Here is a 21987-nt window from a genome sequence, read left to right as displayed (position 1 = left end):
ATATTTATATAACACCAGTGTACTCTCAGTAATGTGTGTATGATGTCACTCTCTATGATGTATGTGATGTCATTGCCGATGGCACTCTGGGGGATCTCCTCCTCCTAACATATATTTATATAGCACCAGTGTACTCTCAGTAATGTGTGTATGATGTCACTCTCTATGATGCATGTGATGTCATTGCCGATGGCACTCTGGGGGATCTCCTCCTCCTAACATATATTTATATAGCACCAGTGTACTCTCAGTAATGTGTGTATGATGTCACTCTCTATGATGCATGTGATGTCATTGCTGATAGCTCTCTGGGGGATCTCCTCCTCCTAACATATATTTATATAACACCAGTGTACTCTCAGTAATGTGTGTATGATGTCACTCTCTATGATGCATGTGATGTCATTGCCGATGGCACTCTGGAGGATCTCCTCCTCCTAACATATATTTATATAACACCAGTGTACTCTCAGTAATGTGTGTATGATGTCACTCTCTATGATGCATGTGATGTCATTGCCGATAGCAATATGGAGGATCTCCTCCTCCTAACATATATTTATATAGCACCAGTGTACTCTCAGTAATGTGTGTATGATGTCACTATCTATGATGCATGTGATGTCATTGCCGATAGCAATATGGAGGATCTCCTCCTCCTAACATATATTTATATAACACCAGTGTACTCTCAGTAATGTGTGTATGATGTCACTCTCTATGATGTATGTGATGTCATTGCCGATGGCACTCTGGGGGATCTCCTCCTCCTAACATATATTTATATAGCACCAGTGTACTCTCAGTAATGTGTGTATGATGTCACTCTCTATGATGCATGTGATGTCATTGCCGATGGCACTCTGGGGGATCTCCTCCTCCTAACATATATTTATATAGCACCAGTGTACTCTCAGTAATGTGTGTATGATGTCACTCTCTATGATGCATGTGATGTCATTGCTGATAGCTCTCTGGGGGATCTCCTCCTCCTAACATATATTTATATAACACCAGTGTACTCTCAGTAATGTGTGTATGATGTCACTCTCTATGATGCATGTGATGTCATTGCCGATAGCAATATGGAGGATTTCCTCCTCCTAACATATATTTATATAACACCAGTGTACTCTCAGTAATGTGTGTATGATGTCACTCTCTATGATGTATGTGATGTCATTGCCGATGGCACTCTGGGGGATCTCCTCCTCCTAACATATATTTATATAACACCAGTGTACTCTCAGTAATGTGTGTATGATGTCACTCTCTATGATGCATGTGATGTCATTGCCGATAGCAATCTGGGGGATCTCCTCCTCCTAACATATATTTATATAACACCAGTGTACTCTCAGTAATGTGTGTATGATGTCACTCTCTATGATGCATGTGATGTCATTGCCGATGGCACTCTGGAGGATCTCCTCCTCCTAACATATATTTATATAACACCAGTGTACTCTCAGTAATGTGTGTATGATGTCACTCTCTATGATGCATGTGATGTCATTGCCGATAGCAATATGGAGGATCTCCTCCTCCTAACATATATTTATATAGCACCAGTGTACTCTCAGTAATGTGTGTATGATGTCACTATCTATGATGCATGTGATGTCATTGCCGATAGCAATATGGAGGATCTCCTCCTCCTAACATATATTTATATAACACCAGTGTACTCTCAGTAATGTGTGTATGATGTCACTCTCTATGATGTATGTGATGTCATTGCCGATGGCACTCTGGGGGATCTCCTCCTCCTAACATATATTTATATAGCACCAGTGTACTCTCAGTAATGTGTGTATGATGTCACTCTCTATGATGCATGTGATGTCATTGCCGATGGCACTCTGGGGGATCTCCTCCTCCTAACATATATTTATATAGCACCAGTGTACTCTCAGTAATGTGTGTATGATGTCACTCTCTATGATGCATGTGATGTCATTGCTGATAGCTCTCTGGGGGATCTCCTCCTCCTAACATATATTTATATAACACCAGTGTACTCTCAGTAATGTGTGTATGATGTCACTCTCTATGATGCATGTGATGTCATTGCCGATAGCAATATGGAGGATCTCCTCCTCCTAACATATATTTATATAACACCAGTGTACTCTCAGTAATGTGTGTATGATGTCACTCTCTATGATGTATGTGATGTCATTGCCGATGGCACTCTGGGGGATCTCCTCCTCCTAACATATATTTATATAACACCAGTGTACTCTCAGTAATGTGTGTATGATGTCACTCTCTATGATGCATGTGATGTCATTGCCGATAGCAATCTGGGGGATCTCCTCCTCCTAACATATATTTATATAACACCAGTGTACTCTCAGTAATGTGTGTATGATGTCACTCTCTATGATGCATGTGATGTCATTGCCGATGGCACTCTGGGGGATCTCCTCCTCCTAACATATATTTATATAGCACCAGTGTACTCTCAGTAATGTGTGTATGATGTCACTATCTATGATGCATGTGATGTCATTGCCGATAGCAATCTGGGGGATCTCCTCCTCCTAACATATATTTATATAACACCAGTGTAGTCTCAGTAATGTGTGTATGATGTCACTCTCTATGATGTATGTGATGTCATTGCCGATGGCAATCTGGGGGATCTCCTCCTCCTAACATATATTTATATAACACCAGTGTACTCTCAGTAATGTGTGTATGATGTCACTATCTATGATGCATGTGATGTCATTGCCGATGGCAATCTGGGGGATCTCCTCCTCCTAACATATATTTATATAGCACCAGTGTACTCTCAGGAATGTGTGTATGATGTCACTCTCTATGATGCATGTGATGTCATTGCCGATGGCAATCTGGGGGATCTCCTCCTCCTAACATATATTTATATAACACCAGTGTACTCTCAGTAATGTGTGTATGATGTCACTCTCTATGATGTATGTGATGTCATTGCCGATGGCAATCTGGGGGATCTCCTCCTCCTAACATATATTTATATAACACCAGTGTACTCTCAGTAATGTGTGTATGATGTCACTATCTATGATGCATGTGATGTCATTGCCGATGGCAATCTGGGGGATCTCCTCCTCCTAACATATATTTATATAGCACCAGTGTACTCTCAGTAATGTGTGTATGATGTCACTCTCTATGATGCATGTGATGTCATTGCCGATGGCACTCTGTAAGATCTCCTCCTCCTAACATATATTTATATAACACCAGTGTACTCTCAGTAATGTGTGTATGATGTCACTCTCTATGATGCATGTGATGTCATTGCCGATAGCACTCTGGGGGATCTCCTCCTCCTAACATATATTTATATAACACCAGTGTACTCTCAGTAATGTGTGTATGATGTCACTCTCTATGATGCATGTGATGTCATTGCCGATAGCACTCTGGGGGATCTCCTCCTCCTAACATATATTTATATAACACCAGTGTACTCTCAGTAATGTGTGTATGATGTCACTCTCTATGATGCATGTGATGTCATTGCCGATAGCAATCTGGGGGATCTCCTCCTCCTAACATATATTTATATAGCACCAGTGTACTCTCAGTAATGTGTGTATGATGTCACTCTCTATGATGCATGTGATGTCATTGCCGAAAGCAATCTGGGGGATCTCCTCCTCCTAACATATATTTATATAGCACCAGTGTACTCTCAGTAATGTGTGTATGATGTCACTCTCTATGATGTATGTGATGTCATTGCCGATAGCAATCTGGGGGATCTCCTCCTCCTAACATATATTTATATAGCACCAGTGTACTCTCAGTAATGTGTGTATGATGTCACTCTCTATGATGCATGTGATGTCATTGCCGATAGCACTCTGGGGGATCTCCTCCTCCTAACATATATTTATATAACACCAGTGTACTCTCAGTAATGTGTGTGTGATGTCACTCTCTATGATGTATGTGATGTCATTGCCGATAGCAATCTGGGGGATCTCCTCCTCCTAACATATATTTATATAGCACCAGTGTACTCTCAGTAATGTGTGTATGATGTCACTCTCTATGATATATGTGATGTCATTGCCGATGGCACTCTGGGGGATCTCCTCCTCCTAACATATATTTATATAGCACCAGTGTACTCTCAGTAATGTGTGTATGATGTCACTATCTATGATGCATGTGATGTCATTGCCGATAGCAATATGGAGGATCTCCTCCTCCTAACATATATTTATATAGCATCAGTATACTCTCAGTAATGTGTGTATGATGTCACTCTCTATGATGCATGTGATGTCATTGCCGATAGCAATCTGGGGGATCTCCTCCTCCTAACATATATTTATATAACACCAGTATACTCTCAGTAATGTGTGTATGATGTCACTCTCTATGATGTATGTGATGTCATTGCCGATAGCAATCTGTAACATCTCCTCCTCCTAACATATATTTATATAGCACCAGTGTACTCTCAGTAATGTGTGTATGATGTCACTCTCTATGATGCATGTGATGTCATTGCCGATAGCAATCTGGAGGATCTCCTCCTCCTAACATATATTTATATAGCACCAGTGTACTCTCAGTAATGTGTGTATGATGTCACTCTCTATGATGCATGTGATGTCATTGCCGATAGCAATATGGAGGATCTCCTCCTCCTAACATATATTTATATAACACCAGTGTACTCTCAGTAATGTGTGTATGATGTCACTCTCTATGATGTATGTGATGTCATTGCCGATGGCACTCTGTAAGATCTCCTCCTCCTAACATATATTTATATAACACCAGTGTACTCTCAGTAATGTGTGTATGATGTCACTCTCTATGATGCATGTGATGTCATTGCCGATAGCAATCTGTAAGATCTCCTCCTCCTAACATATATTTATATAACACCAGTGTACTCTCAGTAATGTGTGTATGATGTCACTCTCTATGATGCATGTGATGTCATTGCCGATAGCACTCTGGGGGATCTCCTCCTCCTAACATATATTTATATAACACCAGTGTACTCTCAGTAATGTGTGTATGATGTCACTCTCTATGATGTATGTGATGTCATTGCCGATGGCACTCTGGGGGATCTCCTCCTCCTAACATATATTTATATAGCACCAGTGTACTCTCAGTAATGTGTGTATGATGTCACTCTCTATGATGTATGTGATGTCATTGCCGATGGCACTCTGGGGGATCTCCTCCTCCTAACATATATTTATATAACACCAGTATACTCTCAGTAATGTGTGTATGATGTCACTCTCTATGATGCATGTGATGTCATTGCCGATAGCACTCTGTAAGATCTCCTCCTCCTAACATATATTTATATAACACCAGTGTACTCTCAGTAATGTGTGTATGATGTCACTCTCTACGATGCATGTGATGTCATTGCCGATGGCACTCTGTAAGATCTCCTCCTCCTAACATATATTTATATAACACCAGTGTACTCTCAGTAATGTGTGTATGATGTCACTCTCTATGATGTATGTGATGTCATTGCCGATAGCAATCTGGGGGATCTCCTCCTCCTAACATATATTTATATAGCACCAGTGTACTCTCAGTAATGTGTGTATGATGTCACTCTCTATGATGCATGTGATGTCATTGCCGATAGCAATCTGGGGGATCTCCTCCTCCTAACATATATTTATATAACACCAGTGTACTCTCAGTAATGTGTGTATGATGTCACTCTCTATGATGTATGTGATGTCATTGCCGATAGCAATATGGGGGATCTCCTCCTCCTAACATATATTTATATAGCACCAGTGTACTCTCAGTAATGTGTGTATGATGTCACTCTCTATGATGCATGTGATGTCATTGCCGATGGCAATCTGTAATATCTCCTCCTCCTAACATATATTTATATAACACCAGTGTACTCTCAGTAATGTGTGTATGATGTCACTCTCTATGATGCATGTGATGTCATTGCCGATGGCAATCTGGGGGATCTCCTCCTCCTAACATATATTTATATAACACCAGTGTACTTTCAGTAATGTGTGTATGATGTCACTATCTATGATGCATGTGATGTCATTGCCGATGGCAATCTGGGGGATCTCCTCCTCCTAACATATATTTATATAGCACCAGTGTACTCTCAGGAATGTGTGTATGATGTCACTCTCTATGATGCATGTGATGTCATTGCCGATGGCACTCTGTAAGATCTCCTCCTCCTAACATATATTTATATAACACCAGTGTACTCTCAGTAATGTGTGTATGATGTCACTCTCTATGATGCATGTGATGTCATTGCCGATGGCAATCTGGGGGATCTCCTCCTCCTAACATATATTTATATAACACCAGTGTACTCTCAGTAATGTGTGTATGATGTCACTCTCTATGATGTATGTGATGTCATTGCCGATGGCAATCTGGGGGATCTCCTCCTCCTAACATATATTTATATAACACCAGTGTACTCTCAGTAATGTGTGTATGATGTCACTATCTATGATGCATGTGATGTCATTGCCGATGGCAATCTGGGGGATCTCCTCCTCCTAACATATATTTATATAGCACCAGTGTACTCTCAGGAATGTGTGTATGATGTCACTCTCTATGATGCATGTGATGTCATTGCCGATGGCACTCTGTAAGATCTCCTCCTCCTAACATATATTTATATAACACCAGTGTACTCTCAGTAATGTGTGTATGATGTCACTCTCTATGATGCATGTGATGTCATTGCCGATAGCACTCTGGGGGATCTCCTCCTCCTAACATATATTTATATAGCACCAGTGTACTCTCAGTAATGTGTGTATGATGTCACTCTCTATGATGCATGTGATGTCATTGCCGATAGCACTCTGGGGGATCTCCTCCTCCTAACATATATTTATATAACACCAGTGTACTCTCAGTAATGTGTGTATGATGTCACTCTCTATGATGTATGTGATGTCATTGCCGATAGCAATCTGGGGGATCTCCTCCTCCTAACATATATTTATATAGCACCAGTGTACTCTCAGTAATGTGTGTATGATGTCACTCTCTATGATGTATGTGATGTCATTGCCGATAGCACTCTGGGGGATCTCCTCCTCCTAACATATATTTATATAGCACCAGTGTACTCTCAGTAATGTGTGTATGATGTCACTCTCTATGATGCATGTGATGTCATTGCCGATAGCAATCTGGGGGATCTAATCCTCCTAACATATATTTATATAGCACCAGTGTACTCTCAGTAATGTGTGTATGATGTCACTCTCTATGATGCATGTGATGTCATTGCCGATAGCAATCTGGGGGATCTCCTCCTCCTAACATATATTTATATAGCACCAGTGTACTCTCAGTAATGTGTGTATGATGTCACTCTCTATGATATGTGATGTCATTGCCGATAGCAATCTGGGGGATCTAATCCTCCTAACATATATTTATATAACACCAGTGTAGTCTCAGTAATGTGTGTATGATGTCACTCTCTATGATGTATGTGATGTCATTGCCGATAGCAATCTGTAAGATCTCCTCCTCCTAACATATATTTATATAACACCAGTGTACTCTCAGTAATGTGTGTGTGATGTCACTCTCTATGATGCATGTGATGTCATTGCCGATGGCACTCTGGAGGATCTCCTCCTCCTAACATATATTTATATAACACCAGTGTACTCTCAGTAATGTGTGTATGATGTCACTCTCTATGATATATGTGATGTCATTGCCGATGGCACTCTGTAAGATCTCCTCCTCCTAACATATATTTATATAGCACCAGTGTACTCTCAGTAATGTGTGTATGATGTCACTCTCTATGATGCATGTGATGTCATTGCCGATGGCAATCTGTAAGATCTCCTCCTCCTAACATATATTTATATAGCACCAGTGTACTCTCAGTAATGTGTGTATGATGTCACTATCTATGATGTATGTGATGTCATTGCCGATGGCACTCTGGGGGATCTCCTCCTCCTAACATATATTTATATAGCACCAGTGTAGTCTCAGTAATGTGTGTATGATGTCACTCTCTATGATGCATGTGATGTCATTGCCGATAGCAATATGGAGGATCTCCTCCTCCTAACATATATTTATATAACACCAGTGTACTCTCAGTAATGTGTGTGTGATGTCACTCTCTATGATGCATGTGATGTCATTGCCGATGGCACTCTGGGGGATCTCCTCCTCCTAACATATATTTATATAACACCAGTGTACTCTCAGTAATGTGTGTATGATGTCACTCTCTATGATGTATGTGATGTCATTGCCGATGGCACTCTGGGGGATCTCCTCCTCCTAACATATATTTATATAACACCAGTGTACTCTCAGTAATGTGTGTATGATGTCACTCTCTATGATGCATGTGATGTCATTGCCGATGGCACTCTGGGGGATCTCCTCCTCCTAACATATATTTATATAACACCAGTGTACTCTCAGTAATGTGTGTATGATGTCACTCTCTATGATGCATGTGATGTCATTGCCGATAGCAATCTGGAGGATCTCCTCCTCCTAACATATATTTATATAACACCAGTGTACTCTCAGTAATGTGTGTATGATGTCACTCTCTATGATGCATGTGATGTCATTGCCGATAGCAATCTGGAGGATCTCCTCCTCCTAACATATATTTATATAACACCAGTGTACTCTCAGGAATGTGTGTATGATGTCACTCTCTATGATGCATGTGATGTCATTGCCGATGGCAATCTGGAAGATCTCCTCCACCTAACATATATTTATATAACACCAGTGTACTCTCAGTAATGTGTGTGTGATGTCACTCTCTATGATGTATGTGATGTCATTGCCGATGGCAATCTGGGGGATCTCCTCCTCCTAACATATATTTATATAACACCAGTGTACTCTCAGTAATGTGTGTATGATGTCACTCTCTATGATGCATGTGATGTCATTGCCGATAGCAATATGGAGGATCTCCTCCTCCTAACATATATTTGTATAGCACCAGTGTACTCTCAGTAATGTGTGTATGATGTCACTCTCTATGATTCATGTGATGTCATTGCCGATAGCACTCTGTAATATCTCCTCCTCCTAACATATATATTTATATAACACCAGTGTACTCTCAGTAATGTGTGTATGATGTCACTCTCTATGATGCATGTGATGTCATTGCCGATAGCAATCTGGGGGATCTAATCCTCCTAACATATATTTATATAACACCAGTGTACTCTCAGTAATGTGTGTATGATGTCACTATCTATGATGCATGTGATGTCATTGCCGATAGCAATCTGGAGGATCTCCTCCTCCTAACATATATTTATATAACACCAGTGTACTCTCAGTAATGTGTGTATGATGTCACTCTCTATGATGCATGTGATGTCATTGCCGATGGCACTCTGGGGGATCTCCTCCTCCTAACATATATTTATATAACACCAGTGTACTCTCAGTAATGTGTGTATGATGTCACTATCTATGATGCATGTGATGTCATTGCCGATAGCAATCTGGAGGATCTCCTCCTCCTAACATATATTTATATAACACCAGTGTACTCTCAGTAATGTGTGTATGATGTCACTCTCTATGATGCATGTGATGTCATTGCCGATAGCACTCTGTAAGATCTCCTCCTCCTAACATATATTTATATAACACCAGTGTACTCTCAGGAATGTGTGTATGATGTCACTCTCTATGATGTATGTGATGTCATTGCCGATAGCAATCTGTAAGATCTCCTCCTCCTAACATATATTTATATAACACCAGTGTACTCTCAGTAATGTGTGTATGATGTCACTCTCTATGATGCATGTGATGTCATTGCCGATGGCACTCTGGGGGATCTCCTCCTCCTAACATATATTTATATAACACCAGTGTACTCTCAGTAATGTGTGTATGATGTCACTCTCTATGATATATGTGATGTCATTGCCGATAGCACTCTGTAAGATCTCCTCCTCCTAACATATATTTATATAACACCAGTGTACTCTCAGTAATGTGTGTATGATGTCACTCTCTATGATGCATGTGATGTCATTGCCGATGGCACTCTGGGGGATCTCCTCCTCCTAACATATATTTATATAGCACCAGTGTACTCTCAGTAATGTGTGTATGATGTCACTATCTATGATGCATGTGATGTCATTGCCAATGGCACTCTGGAGGATCTCCTCCTCCTATCATATATTTATATAACACCAGTGTACTCTCAGTAATGTGTGTATGATGTCACTCTCTATGATGCATGTGATGTCATTGCCAATGGCACTCTGGAGGATCTCCTCCTCCTAACATATATTTATATAACACCAGTGTACTCTCAGTAATGTGTGTATGATGTCACTCTCTATGATGCATGTGATGTCATTGCCAATGGCACTCTGTAAGATCTCCTCCTCCTAACATATATTTATATAACACCAGTGTACTCTCAGGAATGTGTGTATGATGTCACTCTCTATGATGCATGTGATGTCATTGCCAATGGCACTCTGTAAGATCTCCTCCTATCATATATTTATATAACACCAGTGTACTCTCAGTAATAAAACAATACTGGCTGTTATCAGACAGAGGTAAGAGACCATATAAGCTTACAATCTGTGGGACAGAGGAATACAATATCAGATCATATTTTGTTGCAGATGGTAATAATTAGTTACAATAATAATTACCATCTACTGCTGAGAGAAAATTACAAATGGTTACAATAGTCAGTGAGCTGCAATGCTCCGTCTGATCTTCCTCACTCTGGGGGTGACTATTATTATCCTTTCTCCTGTGTAGCAGTGTGATTATGTATAGTTTACACAGTGATGTTTCTCTCAGTAGGAAACCATATACTTCAGTCCATATAATTTGCAATCAGTCTTATTAAGCCATCCTGATATCAGTTACATATAGCCAGCGGTTAGAATATGTAACACCAACGCGTTTCACCTGGGGCTGCTTTAGTTGAACCCGAGGGTCAATGTCCATCCTCACTTATCCCCCAGGTCATGTCCTCATTGGTCCATATGAATCTCATGCTGCCGTCTAGGTCACTATTTGTTATGTTTCTCCATCTCTCTATTCGTCACTATGGAGCTCCATTCATTTGTATATAGCTCCTGGTAACAGACCGTTGGGGCTATTTCGTCATATATGCATTTATCAATTAAATGTATCTTTATTAAAAATAGGTATAATATCACCCAAATATTTAATAATCTCTGGACAGATTATTGGGATTGATCTCCCTACCTCAGGAGTCATCACGGATTAATACAGATAAACTTGATTATGCTCATATTTATTATAACATGGATTTTACATACAACATCACTACCTCATTGTTTATAGATGTTCTCTTATAATAGTAGCGTAGTGTGTACATTCATCATTTATTAGTATATATCTAGATAATTGTTAGAAGGACAATTCCTCATTAGAATATACAGTATTGTCTTAATTAATTATTAGATTTTTATGATGTACTGTAATGAAAAATAATATATCTTACTTATATTAATCATTGAGAAATGGTAATATATATTCATGCCATGTGAATCTGGTCATAAGTGTTGGTGTAAAATTAATATAAATAATACTAATTCTAGTATTAATAATGAGTGTTTTAAAAAAATATTTATAACTCCTGTTTATAATATAATTTTACAAATATTTAGTGAAGTGATTGTGAACAAAAATAGTGATTAATACTTACACTATATAATGTTCACTATCTACATATATAAGATCAAATATTATCTATATAGTATAATTAGTAATGTAGTGTTATTATATAATCCCTTATCCGTGTGAATAGTGTAAGATATACAGACTCATTACTAGTATTAATGTCTTGTGTAATATTCACATTCCAAATTATATACTATTAAATAGTATGCATTCACCTCAATACCCATTCCTACCGATCCCATATCCTATAGTGTTCTGTGCCTTATTACTATACCAACTTATTGGCAGCAGGCAGGTCTGAGTGCATCTGCACACACAGTGAGGCAAAGACTTTTGGAGGAGGGCAGCAAAGAAACCACTTTTCTCCAGGAAATCATCTGGGTCAGACTGATATTCTTCAGAAGGTACAGGGATTGGACTGCTGAGGACTGGTTTAAAGTTATTTTCTCTAATGAAAACCCTTTCAGATTGTTTGGGGCATCTGGACAAATGCTTGTCCGGAGAAGGAAAGGTGAGCACTACCATCAGTCCTGTGTCATGCCAATAGTAAAGCATCCTGAGGCCATTCATGTGTGGGGTTACTTCTCAGCCAAGGGAGTGGGCTCACTCACAATTTTGCCTAAGAACACAGCCATGAATAAAGAATGGTACCAAAACATCCTCCAAGAGCAACTTCTCCCAACCATCCAAGAACAGTTTGGTGATGAACAATGCCTTTTCCAGCATGATGGAGCACCTTGCCATAAGGCAAAAGTGACTCGGTGAACAAAACATCAACATTTGGGATCCATGGCCAGGAAACTCCCCAGGCCTTAATTCCATTGAGAACTTGTGGTCAATCCTCAAAAGTGGGTGGACAAACAAAACCCCACAAATTTTGACAAATCCCAAGCATAGATTAGGCAAGAATGGGCGGCCATTAGTCAGTATGTGGCCCAGAAGGTGAGTGACAGAATGTCAGGGCGAATTGCAGAGAGGTCTTGTAAAGGAAGGGTCAACACTACAAATATTAACTCTCTGCATAAACGTAATGTAATTGTCAATAAAAGCCTCTGACACTTATGTAATGCTGTAATGTTACCTCAGTATACCATAGTAACAGCTGACACTTATGTAATGCTGTAATGTTACCTCAGTATACCATAGTAACAGCTGACACTTATGTAATGCTGTAATGTTACCTCAGTATACCATAGTAACAGCTGACACTTATGTAATGCTGTAATGTTACCTCAGTATACCATAGTAACAGCTGACACTTATGTAATGCTGTAATCTTACCTCAGTATACCATAGTAACAGCTGACAAAAAGGTCTAATAACACTGAAGCAGCAAACTTTGTGAAAACCAATACTTGTGTCATTCCCAACACCTTTGGCCATGGCTGTAGACTATACATAATCACACTGTTATAGAGGTGAAAGGATAATAATATTCACCCCCAGAGTGAGGAAGATCAGACATTTCATCTCACTGACTATTGTAACCATTAGTAATTTTGTCTCAGCAGTAGATGGTAATTGTTTCTATTGTAACAAATTATTACCATTTGCAACAAAATATGATCTGAATTACCAAATAAGAGACAATCTGTTACTTAACCATAACTGCTGGGACGTGAACTTATTGGAGGTGAAACTGGTTCTATTACTAGTGAAAAGTGGATCATAAGCCTGCTTGTGACAGGCCGATTATATTATAGTCATATTATAGACCATAGAGATACTGAAAGCCAACTCCTATAAAGGATACGTATATAAACTAAACAGCGGTATAGAGAGACAGTTTTAATACACAGTTTTGTTTTTTCTTCCTTTTATGCATTAAACTTTTTTTAATTTTTATTTTCTGTGAATTTTAAATATTTTGCCTAATAAATGGAACGCTTGGAAAATGTTGTGTGTGGTTTTTTTTGGAAGAAATGAATAAAGATTATGATAGTTTTGTAGTTCTGCATATAGATGAGGGTTGTGTGAATAATATCGAGTGCACCATACTGAATAGTCTCCGTTCTCTTTGTTGTTTGTACTAATGCACCTCAGCTATAGGAATCATTTTCTGTAATTAATAATTGGATTAAGCTAAATATGTTGGTATAATCTATCAGGAAGTAATCTATTAATAGCTGAGTTAACTACACCCTATTGATTGTGAGAAAAAAATATATATAATATTTGCACTAAACATGGTATCACTAGTGCCGGATCAAAACTAATGGCCCGTACACACGGGATGATCAGACATTGATTAGATATCGTTGTCTGATCGTCCTGCAAGTGTTGGATGTTCGATATTGAACAGCCAGCACATGCAATAAACCCCAAACGATGTAATGATCCGCGATGGTCTATCGATATCGACCATCCGTGCCTGGGCATCGACCATTGTTTGGTCGTTTAGGGGTTAAAAAAAAAAGAACAATATAAACGATATTGTTATAGTTTATATCATTCTTTTTTTATCTGACCGTGTGTATGCTCCTTAATTACTGTAAGTACCCATGCTGTAGGATATAGGAGTTGGATATATGAGGTATGGTCAGTACCACTGGCGTGTGTAGGTCCAGTTAGATGACATTGGGAAGGAGTGCTGCTTCTTGTTGTTGTATTTTATTTGTACTGTACTTTGCCACATGGATCCTCAGCGCTATACAAAGTACAGTGCAAACACAAAACAATATATACAGATGTGTCCTGTTACATCCTTGCCATTCACGCTACAAACCCGTGCACGCGTCGCTCCATGTGATTAAACACAGCAGCATACGCTACGGTACATTATGGCGTGCGCTACGATCGTACCATTTAGTCCTATGGAGTCACAGGGGCGAACACAGTGCACGTACCCGCTTGCAGGCGCATGCCTTGTGATTTGCTGTTTACGCAGCACAGATGCAAGAGGACATTTATGTACATGGCAGTTATGATAACCACTATAAATATTGTATGAATGCAACTACTATAACCAAAGAGTCACTATACTGCTGCTATAGAACTAGCGCTGGCTGATCCTGTGTGAGCGCAGCAGACGGGCTCCGAGCTACTCTTTGAAAACGAATACCAAAGGAGAGATGGTGATGTGGTGGGTAAGATAGGTAAGACTATGGACCTCATTCAGAGTTGATCGCTTGCTGCAAACGATCGCTCTGAATGAGGGCGGCCACTTACTTTTTTAAGTGCCACCTCCTGGTCGATCGCTAGGCTGTGGGTTACCACCCACAGCTCTTGTGATCGACCAGGGTGATGGTCGCGATGGTCAAGACCATCGGGGCTTGCGACGAGACCCTAAGGTTGGGTCTCGTCAACCGCAAGCCCCAGGGAGCTTTCTGCTCTGATCGAGCAGGAAGCTCCCCACTGACATCATTGCTGATGTCAGTGGGGCCGCCCCCAAATGGCAAGCATTCCATCACGCCCCCTGCCCGCCTCCCAAATGGGGCGAGTTGTCACTCACCATCGACAGCTCGCCCCCTTTGGTGCGAGACCCGTAGCGACGGAGCGCCCGTCGCTAGCCGGGTCTCACGCATGTGTACGTCGGAGCCGGCTCCGATGTGCGCATGTCCCGTGGGGAAACATCGGTCCAGTTGCGAGCACTCAGCGCTTGCGACCAGGTCTGAATAACCCCCTATATGAGGGATGGAGCAGTGCAAGCTATAGAGTGACGGCAGTCATATACTGTACATGCTGATTCATTGTGCAAGGACAGAAAGTGGAGGATGAAATAGAGAAATGTGTTTCTGGAGCCTGCAGTAAAATTTGGAGGGAGGTTGTGAGTCAGAGGGGAGTGAGTTCCAGTGGTGAGGAGCAGAACCAGAGAAGTCCCCAGAGTGGGAAGAGGTGGTCAGTTGGTAAGAGAGGTGGCAATCATTGGCAGAGTGGAGTCAGCAGGCCCGTGTGTAGAGGGAGATGAGATTAGTGCTGGTTTTGGGAGTCCATAAATATTTTGGAATATAAAATAATAAAGGTATTTTTTATGTAAGATCTGGGAGGGTCAAGAATTTGATAAGCTCCAGAGAAGTCAGTTTTTAGGTTTCATATATATAAGGGAAAGCACTGGTGTAACTACCATAGATGCAGTGGTATGGCTGCTATGGAGCCTAGGCCATCTCCGGGGTCCGTCCGTCCCCCCCGCACCTATACTGCAAGGCCAGCTGTAGTTGTGTCCTCCTCCAGCAGTGTGCTGTGCAGTGCAGGTACATCTGCCCTCCCGGTTGGCTCCTCCTCCGTCTCTCCTCACTGACTGTATTGGGAGGAGGCGTGGCTGGGATCCAGGGATGTCCCAGCATAGCCACTCCTACTCCCAGCATCAGTCAGTGAGGAGAGTCTGAGCCGACCAGGAGAGGAGATGTGCCTGCCCTGCGCAGCACACGCTGAAGGAGGATGACTACGGAGCAGAGGCAAATAGCAGAAGGGGAGGGGGGTGGAGCCGCGGTGGGAGGGGTGGGGGAGCTAGAGCTTAAGGTCTAGTTATGCACCTGGAGGAAAGTCTTGTTGTATGATGTGCAGCATGATAAAAGTCCGTAACTGGGAATGGGAGCAGGTTATGAGTGCGGATGGGAGACTCTGATCATGAAGGGATCGAGTTAGAAGCTGTTTGAGACGAGAGATGTTGGTGCACTTTTGTTATTGGATTTGTCAGTGGAAGTACTTTATATCAGATTGGAAACAATACATGGAACCCGTGCAACTTTCCAATATTCTGTCATATATGTCCATTGTTTGGGAAAGTCTATACTACTGAATTATAGCCCTGTAATTGTACAATTAGTTCTGTAGTCAGTCTCCCATGTCTGCAGTCTGGGTGTATTGCTTGATTCGGTCATTTCCTTCACCCCCATCCAGTCCCTCTCCCAGTCCTGCCACTTTCACCTCCGTTTTATATTTCCAGGATCAGACACTTTCCTACCCGAAAGCCTCCATTCATTGCCTTGATCATCTCCCTCCTTAATTACTGTAATTACCCTGTAATTGATTAATGATTACCCCGCTCGGGGCCAGGGCCATCTATTCCATTGGGCTTGTTGGGCAGCTGCCCAAGGGTCCGAAGCTTGTAGGGGCCTGCCAACCCGCCCCCCTGCAGCCGCGGCCAGTTGGTAAATTTGTGATATTTTTATAAGCCGGCCGCCGGTGCACTGTATTCTGATCTAACCTCCCCTACCCCATCAATCCCTACCTCAGTCCCAGTATCACATCATTTGCCGGCTTCAGACCAGTCTCTCTGCATGTGTGGGAGGTCTGATGGGCATGCAGGGGGTTTAATTTTATTGACCATTAAAAAAATTTCCCGTGAATGGGTGAGTAGGGGCCCCAGTGTATTGCTTTGCCCAGGGCCCACACTGCTGTTAAGACAACCCTGCTCGGGGCTGCTTGTGTCCACTTCATTGTCACCTCTGCTACCGCCGAGTATCAGCTCCTGCACTACCTCCTGGTCTTCTACAGAATCACGTCCAGACTCCCCTCACTCACCTTCAAAGCCCTCAGCCACTGCTTCAGCCCCCTATATCTCCAACCTTATTTCTTGCTGTAATGATGTAATTGGCGGACTTGTGTCTTGTAATTATGTTAATCTGTGAATATGTACGCTAGTCTGTAACTGTCTAATGTACTTTGATTTTTTTGTTTGTATTATATTCCCTGTGTACAGCACTACAGAACACGTATACTCCTATATCATAATTACACATTACAGCAGCCCTATAATAATGTCTTCCTCGTCAGTACAGCCAGTAGGATTAGTACAACATGTAAAGAGAATTCCTTAGGGGTATCAGTAATCGTATATCGTTTCCTGAAAAACTAACACATCCAAACTTATGTCTCAGCTCAGATCTGCTGTCACTTCAGAACACTGATTTAGAAACCGAATGCCGTTTTTGGAAGGTCCAATTACATGATTTTAGCTGTTTTTATCAATTTGTTTTTAAAAATCCAGATCCGAATCCAAACACTTGAGGGTAGTTTGCCAAAACCAAAACCATAAGATGCGAGGGTGATTTTACCAAAGCCAAACCGAAACACAAGGGTCCGCGCACATCTCTAATTCATATATGCTGGTATCTTTGCTGTGTACTATTATTGGTCACAGGTCACATTGCTTTATTTCCCCCCCCTTGTTACGTATAATACATCCATTTCTTGGTGAATGTTAGCTGCTTACAAGTAACGTGCTGAGACTGTGGGTTCTCTCCTCCTGTCCCCAGCTGGCAGAAGAGCGTATCGGGAATATAAGGACCGTGCGGGCATTTGGGAAGGAGATCCTGGAGATAGAGAAATATGACCATAAAGTGGATCATGTGCTGGACCTGACTAACAAGGAGGCCTTTGCAAGGGCCGGTTTCTTTGGGCTGGTGAGTGTGAATTTTTGTGTTCCATGTTTATATATTATAATTCTCTATTTACTGCCGGTTAAGTTATATATTTTCTTGGTGGATTTGAGTGTTATTGTCCCTTATAACAGCCCAGTTATTGCTGAATTACTTCTTCCCTGAATGCTAACTATAAATTTAATATTGGATAAACCGAGTCAGGGGCAGAACGGTTCATCACTGGGGTAGAATGATGCCTCTGTAGCTCCCCCAATCCTGCCCCAGCACTGCTTTGATGAGAGGACTCTTGTTCGTTTCTGTTCACTTGGCAGATGGGCCTCAGGGTGCCAGGGTAGGTGTGTGGGTCCTTGGTGGAGGGTAGAGCCAGCATTGTCTGCCCACTCATGTCTGTGACCCATAGCGCCCCCTGCAGGTGATATTTAGGAAAGAAAGTATTAAATGCCTATGAATGCCCATCTGACACCAACATATATGATAAATGGTGGAAACACTTGTGTTATGTGAGGGCTTGAATAAAGTCAGTAATATAAAGCATATGGTCAGGGCTATTTTTCTGGAAAAATAGGTTCAGGAGCTGTGGGTGGAGCTAGTGTGGGTGGAGCTAGTGTGGGTGGAGCTATAGAAAAGAAGTCACTCAAAGGGGCCTTTAAAATAAGTTACCTTGTGGAGAATACATTTTGGCCAAGAACATTGTCACAGTTATTGAGCGTTCCTGCTGAAAAATGGCACTGGTGATAAAGAATGTACCTAATACTAAAAATATTAATAACTATTTATTAATATAATAATTATTATTCCGTTGTGTAGACTGGCCTGTCCGGGAACCTGATTGTGCTGGCTGTGCTGTACAAAGGGGGTCTGCTGACTGGAGCGTCACAGATGACCATAGGGGAGCTGTCCTCATTCCTGATGTATGCATTCTGGGTTGGAATCAGCATTGGAGGTACGTGATACAGTAACACCAATAGCATGGACATTACCCACATCCATGTCTGACGGATATTTTCAGCAATGCTAACCACTGTGCCCATGCTGTTGATTAATTCAAATTGGGATGTAATTTGCTGATAGACATTTTTTTTTTGCAGGACTCAGCTCTTTCTATGCAGAACTGATGAAGGGGTTCGGGGCTGGCGCCCGCCTCTGGGAGCTGCTGGACAGACGACCCGTGATGCCCATCAATGGTGAGCACTGTATTACCAGTTTGAATGGACATTCCCTGTAGTATCTCCATACTGTGTCCATGTTCTTCAGCACCTGCAGCTCCGGGGTCAGCCCCTCTTCCATGTCGCCTGAAGTTGGTGACGTTCTAGATAACACATTGGGCTAAATGTAATAGAGTGTGAGCCGACGCCACTGCAAGCATGTTACATGCTAAATCAGCTTGGTTTAGCCTTGAGCATGCTTGCTGCTTCATAAATACGGACATCCTCGCATATATTTCCTCAGCTGCGTCGACTCGCAGGTTTTTATGGAGATTTTTTTTTTTTTGTATTTTTTTTTTTAAAACAAGTATTATTGAAGCATCATGCCTCAGATACACATACAATTTAAAGTGTGACAATACAAATAGAAAATAACACATGAAATTACATTGTATACATGATACAAATAATCTGTGCAATAAAAATATGTGGAATGAGGAACCCAAGAGGACCAAATCATATAGAACCATAACAATATATGATTAATATAATAAAGTATAAAGTCAATAATAAAAGGTGCCTTGCCATCTCCCCCACCCACAGAACCTCATTGAGCGATGAATGCCTGCAATGTTAAAAATATATATTTATAATTGTATAGGAGGGTCATTAGCTGCAAGTCGTTTCGGGTACCAGGACAAACCCTTCAGGCTATGATGAAATTGTATCTTCATGGGTGTGGAGAATGTATCAATGTAACTTTAAAACATAAAAGTTTTTTTCTCATGTGGGAGATTCTTTATCTAAAATTACCTTGACCCAAGTCATCCCAAAAAGCGATAATGACAGGGGAAGAGGGTTTATCCAGGTTTGCTAGATAGGGCAGTATCCAATCAGCCCTGAACATTGCTCGGGTGCTAATTGATCCCTGCGATTGCCGAAAAATGGGGATTTTTTTTCACCCTAGCCTATTATTTCGGGGCAAAATAATAGGATAGTTCTCCCGTAAACACATAGGTCCGCAAGCTTATTGCGGCTCCTATGTGTTCTCGCCTTTTTTTGGCGAAAAAACTGCAATTATCGTGGATCATGTTTTGGGACACATCAGATCCTGAAATAAAACCCTGATAAGTGTCGCCCTGATAAGTGCCGGTGTCAGGCTGACTTCGGGGCTAATTGGATAGCTCCAGGCAAGCTAATTAGCCGCTCTAATTTACCGCAGCTAATTGGATACCCCCCTTAGTCTTGCTTGCCGCTGCACTCATTGCCAAAAGGAGGCGTCTACCCCCTTGAGTGATGCGGGTGTGAGGAGGAAGTATTCCAAATAGGGCCCATTCAGGAGTCGATGGAAGAAAATGAACCAAATGTAGCTATGGAGTAGGCCTGGACCCGAAGCCAAAAACCACAAGTAATCGGACATGTCCAAAGACAATAAGTTACTTGATCGCAGGGATGTTTTGGGTTTAAGGCCAATAGAAGATGCACAAGGACCAAGGCTGCTTTCATAGAACTATGTAATATCTTATCTGTGGCTATCGCTACACAGCATGTTCTCTTTTCTTTATGAAGAGCAGGGCGCCCTGGAAATGGGTTCTCCACGGCAGAGCGGCCCGGGCCTTGCATGTTTCATTTCTATTGTAACAAATATAGGCGGGATGTACCAAGAAATGCGATTAATATCGCAAGGAACAGCTCTGCCAATAAGAACTGTCCTTTGCCATAGAGGGATCTCTGAGTTTATGACCCAAAAATCAATTTGTGCAAGGGTCGTTTGACGCGTACACCGCAGGGGGTGCTGGGGGGGATCCGATTGGATCCCTCTTACAGCACACTGTGATAAGAGGCCCATAGGCTTTTACAGGGTAACGCCATCTGCAGATGGCATTGTTTACCAGGTCTAAGTTCCAGATGTATGGCATTCCAGAGCTTGGTATATATTGGAATGCGGGCAAAACTCTGAAAATGAGGAACTTTGTCGTTTTGACCACATTTCAGGCACCTGTATTTATTTGAAAAATTGAAGTACTGTTCTCCTCAGTATAGTTAATATTGGAATGATTTAAGCCATGCCCCCTGGCCTCAGCTGTCCTCTAAGGCTGATAGGGCTGAATTATCTCCTGCATTTTGTTACTGGAGGAGAGGATACTAGGTGGCCTAATGACTTACATTAGTGCTTGTGTTGTGAGATCATTGGCTGACCCACAAGTGTTTTAGTAGCACTGGTCCGATCGTTCTGTCTGTGCCCTCATTGGCCAGGTCTCTGCAGACATCCATTAGTGTGGACTGGATTGTGCACAAATGGGAGTTGATTGGAGCGTGTGCTGGTAGTTTAGGGTCTGGGTAATCTGATGTCCCAGGGGAATGGGAGGAAATGGCAGATTTCTTGTAGATTCATGTGGGTTAATAACTATTTGGCTGAGACATTTTCCATTTCCACCCCTGATGATACAAGGCAATACAGTAAGATGGCGATGACACACCCGTATTCAGGTTCAGCTCGTGTTTCTGGTTTATAAATTTAACTTACGTCTGTTTAATTGATCATTTCAGAGGGCTTGGTGATCACACCAGAAAAGTTTAAAGGCAACCTGGAGTTCTGCGATGTCACTTTCATGTATCCCAGCCGGCCCGATGCTCCCATTTTCCAAGACCTCAGCCTCTCCATCCCTTCCGGGTCTGTGATGGCCGTGGTGGGACCAAGCGGATCTGGCAAATCCACACTAGTTTCGCTGCTATTAAGACTTTATGATCCCAATGCTGGTGAGTGGCTTATAATCTAACTGCGGGAATTGGAGGCTCACTTACTTCTT

At 41.7% G+C, this 21987-nt stretch overlaps 1 protein-coding gene across 1 annotated transcript in view; it reads left to right on the top strand.

The window, feature by feature from the left end:
* Window positions 1-21987, top strand: part of ABCB10 (ATP binding cassette subfamily B member 10) — a 65299-nt gene that overhangs the window by 19986 nt on the left and 23326 nt on the right. The window contains exons 5-8 of the mRNA XM_088452916.1: window positions 17907-18053; window positions 18840-18975; window positions 19121-19216; window positions 21728-21937. Of these exons, the coding sequence (XP_088309042.1) occupies window positions 17907-18053; window positions 18840-18975; window positions 19121-19216; window positions 21728-21937 (589 nt within the window). The remainder of the gene's footprint in view (window positions 1-17906; window positions 18054-18839; window positions 18976-19120; window positions 19217-21727; window positions 21938-21987) is intronic.

The sequence above is a fragment of the Taudactylus pleione genome, unplaced genomic scaffold (assembly GCF_031769625.1).
Source record: "Taudactylus pleione unplaced genomic scaffold, aTauple2 ptg000559l, whole genome shotgun sequence".
Taxonomy (NCBI): domain Eukaryota; kingdom Metazoa; phylum Chordata; class Amphibia; order Anura; family Myobatrachidae; genus Taudactylus; species Taudactylus pleione.
The sequence above is the reverse complement of the archived record's forward strand: the minus strand, read 5'-3'. Positions and strand labels throughout refer to the sequence as shown.